General features: G+C 38.1%; 1 protein-coding gene across 4 annotated transcripts in view; it reads right to left on the reverse strand.

Moving 5' to 3' along the window:
- Positions 1-12106, reverse strand: part of Dpp10 (dipeptidyl peptidase like 10) — a 1676457-nt gene that overhangs the window by 49545 nt on the left and 1614806 nt on the right. For all 4 annotated transcript variants that reach the window (NM_001415116.1, NM_001415117.1, XM_063272512.1 and 1 more), the window contains 2 exons: positions 10228-10349; positions 8874-8921 (listed from right to left, as the gene is read on the reverse strand). In NM_001415116.1, coding sequence (NP_001402045.1) covers positions 8874-8921; positions 10228-10349 — 170 coding nt within the window. The remainder of the gene's footprint in view (positions 1-8873; positions 8922-10227; positions 10350-12106) is intronic.

A 12106-nucleotide genomic window follows, 5' to 3' on the forward strand; every position in this document is an offset into this window, starting at 1 on the left:
TGCTTTTAGAAATTTGCTATTTCTATGAATTATGCATATTAGAGAATTTAATCAAAGTAGTAAGTAGGTACTTCCAATTTGTTTTGATATAGAATATCTTAACTCTTACATATGTGGCAAAGGACACTATATATGTCACTGTCCAAAATAATTATCTTTTCTATGAGTACTAACTAGATTCAATAATTTAGCACGTCTCATTTAAGATAGTAGAATCTTTAGAATAAGATGGGGATAAAGAAGCAAAGAGAAATTGAAGTAAATGATGAGCTATTTTTCAGCCATACAAGAAAACAGCACTAATCCAGAATCTATCTTCACAGGAACAAGTTATAAATTTTTATGTAATTTCAGCTCTATAAACTATATAATAATAACATATATTATTATTAAGCATGGGCTGCCTTTCTTTTTCCAGAATGGCACATGCTCTCCATTTTTACACATTTATACCTATATAACCATCTAAACAAGAGGGCTGCATTGTAAAATGTGACTCAGAATATAGCCATGACAAAAAATTATTCTAAATTCATATTGTCTCATTTGACATCTGGCTCTGTTATGTTTTTTTTATTAACTTGAGTATTTCTTATATACATTTCGAGTGTTATTCCCTTTCCCAGTATCCGGGCAAACATCCCCCTCCCCCCTCCCCTTCCTTATGAGTGTTCCTCTCCCAACCCTCCCCCCATTGCCGCCCTCCCCCCACCAGTCTAGTTCACTGGGGGTTCAGTCTTAGCAGGACCCAGGGCTTCCCCTTCCACTGGTGCTCTTACTAGGATATTCATTGCTACCTATGAGGTCAGAGTCCAGGGTCAGTCCATGTATAGTCTTTAGGTAGGGGCTTAGTCCCTGGAAGCTCTGGTTTCTTGGCATTGTTGTACATATGGGGTCTCGAGCCCCTTCAAGCTCTTCCAGTTCTTTCTCTGATTCCTTCAATGGGGGTCCTATTCTCAGTTCAGTGGTTTGCTGCTGGCATTCGCCTCTGTATTTGCTGTATTCTGGCTGTGTCTCTCAGGAGCGATCTACATCCGGCTCCTGTCGGTCTGCACTTCTTTGCTTCATCCATCTTGTCTAATTGGGTGGCTGTATATGTATGGGCCACATGTGGGGCAGGCTCTGAATGGGTGTTCCTTCAGTCTCTGTTTTAATCTTTGCCTCTCTCTTCCCTGCCAAGGGTATTCTTGTTCCCCTTTTAAAGAAGGAGTGAAGCATTCAGATTTTGATCATCCGTCTTGAGTTTCATTTGTTCTAGGCATCTAGGGTAATTCAAGCATTTGGGCTAATAGCCACTTATCAATGAGTGCATACCATGTATGTCTTTCTGTGATTGGGTTAGCTCACTCAGGATGATGTTTTCCAGTTCCAACCATTTGCCTACGAATTTCATAAAGTCGTTGTTTTTTTATAGCTGAGTAATATTCCATTGTGTAGATGTACCACATTTTCTGTATCCATTCCTCTGTTGAAGGGCATCTGGGTTCTTTCCAGCTTCTGGCTATTATAAATAAGGCTGCAATGAACATAGTGGAGCACGTGTCTTTGTTATATGTTGGGGCATCTTTTGGGTATATGCCCAAGAGAGGTATAGCTGGATCCTCAGGCAGTTCAATGTCCAATTTTCTGAGGATCCTCCAGACTGATTTCCAGAATGGTTGTACCAGTTTGCAATCCCACCAACAATGGAGGAGTGTTCCTCTTTCTCCACATCCTCGCCAGCATCTGTTGTCCCCTGAGTTTTTGATCATAGCCATTCTCACTGGTGTGAGGTGAAATCTCAGGGTTGTTTTGATTTGCATTTCCCTTATGACTAAAGATGTTGAACATTTCTTTAGGTGTTTCTCAGCCATTCGGCATTCCTCAGCTGTGAATTCTTTATTTAGCTCTGAACCCCATTTTTTAAAGATTTATTTTATTTATTTATTATATATAAGTACACTGTAGCTGTCTTCAAACACACCAGAAGAGGGCATCGGATCTCTTTACAGATGGTTGTGAGCCACCAGGTGGTTGCTGGGAATTGAACTCATGACCTCTGGAAGAGCAGTCGGGTGCTCTTAACCGCTGAGCCATCTCTCCAGCCCCTGAACCCCATTTTTTAATAGGGTTATTTGTCTCCCTGCGGTCTATCTTCTTGAGTTCTTTGTATATTTTGGATATAAGGCCTCTATCTGTTGTAGGATTGGTAAAGATCTTTTCCCAATCTGTTGGTTGCCGTTTTTTCCTAACCACAGTGTTCTTTGCCTTATAGAAGCTTTGCAGTTTTATGAGATCCCATTTGTTGATTCTTGATCTTAGAGCATAAGCCATTGGTGTTTTGTTTAGAAAATTTTTTCCAGTGCCCATGTGTTCCAGATGCTTCCCTAGTTTTTCTTCTATTAGTTTGAGTGTGTCTGGTTTGATGTGGAGGTCCTTGATCCACTTGGACTTAAGCTTTGTACAGGGTGATAAGCATGGATCGATCTGCATTCTTCTACATGTTGACCTCCAGTTGAACCAGCACCATTTGCTGAAAATGCTATCTTTTTTCCATTGGATGGTTTTGGCTCCTTTGTCAAAAATCAAGTGACCATAGGTGTGTGGGTTCATTTCTGGGTCTTCAGTTCTATTCCATTGGTCTATCTGTCTGTCTCTGTACCAATACCATGCAGTTTTTATCACTATTGCTCTGTAATACTGCTTGAGTTCAGGGATAGTGATTCCCCCTGAAGTCCTTTTATTGTTGAGGATAGCTTTAGCTATCCTGGGTTTTTTGTTATTCCAGATGAATTTGCAAATTGTTTTGTCTAACTCTTTGAAGAATTGGATTGGTATTTTGATGGGGATTGCATTGAATCTGTAGATTGCTTTTGGTAAAATGGCCATTTTTACTATATTAATCCCGCCAATCCATGAGCATGGGAGATCTTTCCATCTTCTGAGGTCTTCTTCAATTTCCTTCTTCAGTGTCTTGAAGTTCTTATTGTACAGATCTTTTACTTGCTTTGTTAAAATCACACCGAGGTACTTTATATTATTTGGGTCTATTATGAAGGGTGTCGTTTCCCTAATTTCTTTCTCGGCTTGTTTCTCTTTTGTATAGAGGAAGGCAACTAATTTATTTGAGTTAATTTTATACCCAGCCACTTTGCTGAAGTTGTCTATCAGCTTTAGTAGTTCTCTGGTGGAACGTTTGGGATCACTTATATATACTATCATATCATCTGCAAATAGTGATATTTTGACTTCTTCTTTTCCGATCTGTATCCCCTTGAGCTCCTTTTGTTGTCTGATTGCTCTGGCTAGAACTTCAAGAACTATATTGAATAAGTAGGGAGAGAGTGGGCAGCCTTGTCTAGTCCCTGATTTTAGTGGGATTGCTTCAAGTTTCTCTCCATTTAGTTTAATGTTAGCAACTGGTTTGCTGTATATGGCTTTTACTATGTTCAGGTATGGACCTTGAATTCCTATTCTTTCCAGGACTTTTATCATGAAGGGGTGTTGAATTTTGTCAAATGCTTTCTCAGCGTCTAATGAAATGATCATGTGGTTTTGTTCTTTCACTTTGTTTATATGATGGATCACGTTGATGGTTTTCTGTATATTAAACCATCCCTGCATGCCTGGGATGAAGCCTACTTGGTCATGGTGGATGATTGTTTTGATGTGCTCTTGGATTCGGTTTGCCAGAATTTTGTTGAATATTTTTGCGTCGATATTCATAAGGGAAATTGGTCTGAAGTTCTCTTTCTTTGTTGTGTCTTTGTGTGGTTTAGGTATAAGAGTAATTGTGGTTTCGTAGAAGGTATTCTGTAGTGATCCATCTGTTTCAATTTTGTGGAATAGTTTGGATAATTTTGGAATGAGGTCTTCTGTGAAGGTTTGATAGAATTCTGCACTAAACCCGTCTGGACCTGGGCTCTTTTTGGTTGGGAGACCTTTAATGACTGCTTCTATTTCCTTAGGAGTTATGGGGTTGTTTAACTGGTTTATCTGTTCCTGATTTAACTTCGGTACCTGGTATCTGTCTAGGAAATTGTCCATTTCCTGAAGATTTTCAAGTTTTGTTGAATATAGGTTTTTATAGTAAGATCTGATGATATTTTGAATTTCCTCTGAATCTGTTGTTTTGTCTCCCTTTTCATTTCTGATTTTGTTAATTTGGACGCACTCTCTGTGTCCTCTCGTTAGTCTGGCTAAGGGTTTAATCTATCTTGTTGATTTTTCTCAAAGAACTAACTTTTGGTTCTGTTGATTCTTTCTATGGTCCTTTTTGTTTCTACTTGGTTGATTTCCGCTCTGAGTTTGATTATTTCCTGCCTTCTACTCCTCCTGGGTGTATTTGCTTCTTTTTGTTCTAGAGCTTTTAGGTGTGCTGTCAAGCTGCTGACATATGCTCTTTCCTGTTTCTTTCTGCAGGCACTCAGCGCTATGAGTTTTCCTCTTAGCACAGCTTTCATTGTGTCCCATAAGTTTGGGTATGTTGTACCTTCATTTTCATTAAATTCTAAAAAGTTTTTAATTTCTTTCTTTATTTCTTCATTGACCAGGTTATCATTGAGTAGAGCATTGTTCAATTTCCAAGTATAAGAGGGCATTCTTCCTTGATTGTTATTGAAGACCAGTTTTAGGCCGTGGTGGTCCGATAGCACGCATGGGATTATTTCTAACTTTCTGTACATGTTGAGGCCCGTTTTTTGACCAATTATATGGTCAATTTTGGAGAAAGTACCATGAGGAGCTGAGAAGAAGGTATATCCTTTTGCTTTAGGATAGAATGTTCTATAAATATCTGTTAAGTCCATTTGGCTCATGACTTCTCTTAGTCTGTCTACATCTCTGTTTAATTTCTGTTTCCATGATCTGTCCATTGATGAGAGTGGGGTGTTGAAATCTCCCACTATTATTGTGTGAGGTGCAATGTGTGTTTTGAGCTTTAGTAAGGTTTCTTTTACATATGTAGGTGCCCTTGTATTTGGGGCATAGATATTTACGATTGAGAGTTCATCTTGGTGGATTTTTCCTTTGATGAATATGAAGTGTCCTTCCTTATCTTTTTTGATGACTTTTAGTTGAAAATTGATTTTATTTGATATTAGAATGGCTACTCCAGCTTGCTTCTTCTGACCATTTGCTTGGAAAATTGTTTTCCAGCCTTTCACTCTGAGGTAATGTCTGTCTTTGTCTCTGAGGTGTGTTTCCTGTAGGCAGCACAATGCAGGGTCCTCGTTGCGTATCCAGTTTGTTAATCTATGTCTTTTTATTGGGGAGTTGAGGCCATTGATGTTGAAAGATATTAAGGAATAGTGATTATTGCTTCCCGTTATATTCATATGTGGATGTGAGGTTATGTTTGTGTGCTTTCATTCTCTTTGTTTTGTTGCCAAGACGATTAGTTTCTTGCTTCTTCTAGGGTATAGCTTGCCTCCTTATGTTGGGCTTTACCATTTATTATCCTTTGTAGTGCTGGATTTGTAGAAAGATATTGTGTAAATTTGGTTTTGTCATGGAATATCTTGGTTTCTCCATCTATGTTAATTGAGAGTTTTGCAGGGTACAGTAACCTGGGCTGGCATTTGTGTTCTCTTAGGGTCTGTATGACATCAGTCCAGGATCTTCTGGCCTTCATAGTTTCTGGCGAGAAGTCTGGTGTGATTCTGATAGGTCTGCCTTTATATGTTACTTGACCTTTTTCCCTTACCGCTTTTAATATTCTTTCTTTATTTTGTGCATTTGGTGTTTTGACTATTATGTGATGGGAGGTGTTTCTTTTCTGGTCCAATCTATTTGGAGTTCTGTAGGCTTCTTGTATGCCTATGGGTATCTCTTTTTTTAGGTTAGGGAAGTTTTCTTCTATGATTTTGTTGAAGATATTTACTGGTCCTTTGAGCTGGGAGTCTTCAATCTCTTCTATACCTATTATCCTTAGGTTTGATCTTCTCATTGAGTCCTGGATTTCCTGTGTGTTTTGGACCAGTAGCTTTTTTTGCTTTACATTATCTTTGACAGTTGAGTCAATGATTTCTATGGAATCTTCTGCTCCTGAGATTCTCTCTTCCATCTCTTGTATTCTGTTGGTGAAGCTTGTATCTACAGCTCCTTTTCTCTTCTTTTGGTTTTCTATATCCAGTGTTGTTTCCATGTGTTCTTTCTTGATTGCTTCTATTTCCATTTTTAATTCCTTCAACTGTTTGATTGTGTTTTCCTGGAATTCTTTCAGGGATTTTTGCGATTCCTCTCTGTAGGCTTCTACTTGTTCTCTAAGGGATTTCTTCACGTCTTTCTTGAAGTCCTCCAGCATCATGATCAAATATGATTTTGAAACTAGATCTTGCTTTTCTGGTGTGTTTGGATATTCCATGTTTGTTTTGGTGGGAGAATTGGGCTCCGATGATGCCATGTAGTCTTGGTTTCTGTTGCTTGGGTTCCTGCGCTTGCCTCTCGCCATCAGATTATCTCTAGTGTTACTTTGTTCTGCTATTTCTGACAGTGGCTAGACTGTCCTATAAGCCTGTGTGTCAGGAGTGCTGTAGACCTGTTTTCCTCTCTTTCAGTCAGTTATGGGGACAGAGTGTTCTGCTTTCAGGCGTGTAGTTTTTCCTCTCTACAGGTCTTCAGCTGTTCCTGTGGGCCTGTGTCTTGAGTTCACCAGGCAGCTTTCTTGCAGCAGAAAAGTTGGTCTTACCTGTGTTCCCGAGGCTCAAGTTCGCTCGTGGGGTGCTGCCCACAGGCTCTCTGCAGCGGCAGCAACCAGGAAGACCTGTGCCGCCGTTTCCGGGAGCTTCAGTGCACCAGGATTCCAGATGGTCTTTGACTTTTTCCTCTGGCGTCCGAGGTGTGTGTGCAGAGAGCAGTCTCTTCTGGTTTACCAGGCTTGTCTGCCTCTCTGAAGGTTTAGCTCTCCCTCCCACGGGATTTGGGTGCAGAGAACTGTTTGTCAGGTCTGTTACCCTCAGGTTCCGGTGGTGTCTCAGGCAGGGGTCCTGCCGCTCCTGGGCCCTCCCCCAACGGGAGCCCAGAGGCCTTATACAGTTTCCTCTTGGGCCAGGGATGTGGGCAGGGGTGGGCAGTGTTGGTGGTCTCTTCCGCTCTGCAGCCTCAGGAGTGCCCACCTGACCAGGCGGTGAGGTCTCTTTCCCATGGGGTCTGGGAGCAGAGAGCTGCTGCGGGCTGGGATCCGTGGGCTGGCACCTTCGGCAAACACAGGACGTGCCCGGTCCTAGATGAACTCTGCCTCTGTGTGTCCCGATCTCACCAGGCAGCTCTCTTGCAGCAGACAAGTTGGTCTTACCTGTGGTCCTGAGGCTCAAGTTTGCTCGTGGGGTGCTGCCCAAAGGCTCTCTGCGGTGGCAGCAACCAGGAAGACCTCTGTTATGTTTTTATATGACTCTAGCTAAGTCCTTTAATCTATCTGCAACTCAGTCTCTTTACATGTAAAATAAAATAATAAAAATAAATTATCTCAGAGATGCTCTCTGACTTACATAAGTTAACCAGTAAAAATGTATTATCATTGTATAGCTTACATAGCTGGGACTCAGTGGTAAAGAATGAGTACTATTCTTACAGATTTGAACACAGTTTCCATATCCATACCAAGTAGCTTACAACCTGCAGTTCATAAGTCCATTTCTAGGAGATTTCACACCCTTTTTTGACCTCCACTGGCACTTGAACAAACACAGCACATATTCACATTCACATAAAACAGGTAAATTTAAAAGATTACGCAGCTCACTAAATAATAAAAATTCTGGCCTTGTAAATTTAGTAAACAAAGGTGACCAACAGGGTGAAAATGAATTATAATGCAGAAATTCATTCTAAGTTTAGATCTGCAGTGTCCTGGAGAGATGGCTCAACAGCTAAGAGTGTATCCTGCTCTTGTAGAGTACCTGGGTTTGCTTCCTAGTACTCACATTGGGCAGCTCATAACTGTCTATAAATGTTGTTCCCAAGGTCTAATTCCTGCTGCCTTGGTGGGAACTGTTGTAGTCATGTGGTGTATGTACAGACATTAAACATATAAACACACATACATACAAGTAAAATATAAAAAAAAACACAATTACTAAATCTTGAAAGAAAATTGACTCAATCATTTACTTATTCATTCACTATACTCAAAGTTTATAATATTCTATTTCAAGTTAAATACATAACTATCTCATCAATGTACCTCTGATGCATTATTTGGTAACATGTTTTGTGATTAAATTTGGCTGATTATATGAATAAGATAAACAGACATATGTGAATATATATCTATATCTATCTATATAGATATGTGTGTGTATATAATACAATAAAATAAACCACATAAAATGTTTTATAATTTTTCCCAAAATTTATCACTCTTTCTTAATTTGATATTACCTTAAGCAGTGGAATAAAACATGTTTTCTTTCCCAGAAAAAAAGAAGGGAGCTCCATGACCCTCTACCCCTAAGTCAAACAAGCAAATAGTGTTTCCAATATAAATAGATATATTTATGACCTATGAAATGTCATAATATCTATAAAGACCATTGGGGTGGAACATAACCTACATGGGGTTGAAGAAATGATCTATAAACTCAGTGGCAAGTAGGTGGGAATGCACGAATGTGTCAATCTTTTTTCATGGGATTTAGATTCAGCAATGGCTATTATTTAACCTAAGCTGTAAGGTGATCAAACGACTCACTTTGCTGTTTTAATAACATAAATAAAATCAACATAAAGTCCTTTACAGAGCATTTTTGTGCTGAGGATCCCTTTGAGGAAAGTTCTAGAGAATATGATACTCACAATTAAAACACAAAACAAAACAAACCAACCAAAGAAAAACTCTACTTTGCCCATGATGAAGGCCAACTATTATTTACAAAAATGCCCTCTCTAGTACTCACTTGATGGGTTGTCTGTGCTGTGAAGGCTTACCATTGGGACCTTTGGACCTAGAATTTAAAAATATACAGATAAAGGTTTTTTTAAAAAAATAGTTGAACATACAAAGGTATGTACCACCAAGCTAATGGTATATAGAGAGAACTGACTCCTAAAATGTCCACATATGCATCATGCCATGTATACACACATACACACATACAAGCAAGTAAATAAATACAATAAGAACATCTAAGTCACGTTTACTATAAAGACTACATGACAGAGTTCCTTTTCCCAAATGGAAGTAATGTATATTTAAAATACCATGAAACAGAAACAAAATAATTAGAGTTCATGCCATGCATTATATTCCAAGGGATGTATAAATTCCATTTTGTTTCTAAGAAGTACAGTGCCACATTAAAGGGAAATAGATTATTTTCAATATATTCTTATAAGATTTCTCTAGAAACATCCATGTGAGGCTATGGCGTTATTGCCATAATACAAAACAAGAGGTGGGAGCTATTGCTCAGCACCAAATTAAGAAGAGCAGAGGAAGTAAGTTCGTACAAACCCCAAATACTTAAATAAGTATGGGTGTTCTATGTGAACATGCACCCCCCTTTGTATTTGTGTGTGTGTGTGTGTGTGTGTGTGCAAGTGGAAGTCAAAACAAACTTGGGCATGGCTCTTCACTTTCCATTGATTTTTCTTTTAAAAATAATTTCTCATACCGGCTTGGAATTTGCCAAGTAGGTGATACTGGATGCCAGCAATCCCTGGGGTATTTACCTGCCCCTCTTTCCAAGGACTGGGATTATAATTATATGTCATCATACTAAACATATTTTTAATGTTACTTATGAGAACCAAGGCCAGGTCCTCATTCTTACAAGGAAAGTATTTTACCAATGCAGTAGGTTCTTTTGTTTCCAATGGTCCTCATTTCCTAATATTAAAACTACTTCTGAGGAAGACTTTTTTTTAAAAGTAGGTAAATTATGATTGTACTGTGGTTTTGTCAAAATAATTGTCTACCTCTTCACATACCCATTTTGATATACAGCACTTTAATTTTTAAATTTCTAAAGATTTTTATTTTGAACGTATTAGAGAGATGGTTCAGCAGTTAGGGCATGTATTATCCTTAGAAATAATGGGAATTCAGTTTTCAGTACTCAAGTTGAAAAGCTCACAACCACCACTCCCGTTCCACGAAGTCTGATGCCCTCCTTTGGCCTCCTCTAAGTGAAATAGTGGTCTAAGCTTTGAATCTCATGACATATAAACACCTATTAATGATGGTAATGTAAATTGATTTAAAAAAAGTGTATGCATTTGAATCCTATTGAAAAGTATATACTATCTAACCTTCACAGAATAACAAGAAATGTTGATTCATGGGACTAAAGCTGGCATCAAAATACGTGCAATCTTCTTTCCTAAAGTTGCATGAGATGCAATCACGACTCAATAGTCCTTCAGTAGAAGCACTAGAAAAATAAAGCAAAAAGGAGAAATAATGTTAATATAGACTCTTGAAATTAATAACATCAATATTTAAATGCAGTCAAATAGAAAATTTGCCTGAGAGCTCCTGTGAAAATTTCTTGTCACTTATGATTCATCCAACACATGCAAATTTACTTTCCATTATTAAAGTTAGGATACATGCATTTTTCCTGGGGAATAATAATAATATGGGATATACATATAAGTATTAAGTACATAAAACTAAATAAACATACCAATTCCCATTGGATTCACTATAATTTACTTTTTTTTCTATTTCCCCTTTTAATATTTATTTTTGGTTATGTGTATGCCTATACATATATGTGCACATATGTGTGGATACCTGAGGCCAGAAGAGGGCATCTGGATTCTGAGAACTGAACTCTAGTCTTTTGCAAGTGCAGTATAGAATTAAAATGCTGAGATATCTCTAGTCTCTACATTGTTTTTTATGTGCAGTCTAGAAGAAAATTTGTTCATACAGGCAAAGATAAGTAATCCTTAATAAATAGCAGTCAAAAGGATGAACAATTGTTTCTAAAAATTCTCTCTAAATGAAGGTCATCACTTTGTAACCTCAACAGTCTAAACATTAGAATTCACTATCCTAACTTGTATTACTAAAGATGGGCACTGAGATTTTTAGGAAAGAAATTGCACTGTGTCTGAAAATATATGAGATACTACTGACATTCAAAGTCAACAGAAAAGCTTTTGTCTATATTTTATGAGCGTGGTGTTTAGGGCAGAAAGCATGATAAAAACATATGCTTTCTATTCCCTCAAAAGAGAGGACTCATGATGGCTGTTCTGGGGAGTTGTTGGCATCTAATGGCTCTTGAAAGAAGGAGAGTCATTTCCTTTTGTGGTTTAGACATTCATAATTTGCCCATGTTCCCATAAATAACCCTAACAAAACTTTCTCTATCTCTGTTTTCACTACAACACATACTACATGACAGTAGCTTGAAAGGAAGAAGAAGATCTACAGGACTGAGAGGCCAAGGGAGTGAATGCGACTTAAATACATTACATGCATCTATGAAAATGTCATAGGGACATTGTTACACATAATACTAACAAATGCTTATTTTAGCAAAGTGTTCTCAACCACATTTAAAATGGGCCACGATTTATATATTATATAAATATATAAGGAACAAGTTGGAAGAATGAACTCTTTCTCCGTGTTATTTGCAACCCTCAGAATTACAATTTCATACTTGAAATGCTGTGAGATCATGACAATCCACAGACATACTAGGCACCTAAAAATTCACTCTGTGATGACTTGTAAAATAACCACATACATTTATTGAACTATGGTTATAAATTTTGTCACTTAAGTCATTTTTCAGATACAATTCAGTTTTATTAAATATAGCCGCAGTGATGTCCAACCATCATTCTAGAGAGTTAGTATATAGTCCACGCTGGGTTGGTAACACTAAGATTTGAAGCCATTGACTTTCAATAAGGCCTTCACATCCAAGGTCCATGGAGATTTACACTGGTATTTAAGACTTACTTATTTAGTATGTGTTCTTGTGGAATATGCAGATGAATTTAGGAGTAATCTCCTGTGTATGCATGTGCAGGAGCCAAATGCTGATGTTGGGTATTACCATCTCTTTCCCCTCTCCTTATGTTTTGGAGACAGAGTCTCTCACTAAAACCAAAGGTTTCTGTTTCAGCTATACTGTCTAGCTAGAAAATTGCAGGAATCCTCCTGTCT

This window comes from Rattus norvegicus, chromosome 13, assembly GCF_036323735.1.
Source record: "Rattus norvegicus strain BN/NHsdMcwi chromosome 13, GRCr8, whole genome shotgun sequence".
NCBI classification, from domain to species: domain Eukaryota; kingdom Metazoa; phylum Chordata; class Mammalia; order Rodentia; family Muridae; genus Rattus; species Rattus norvegicus.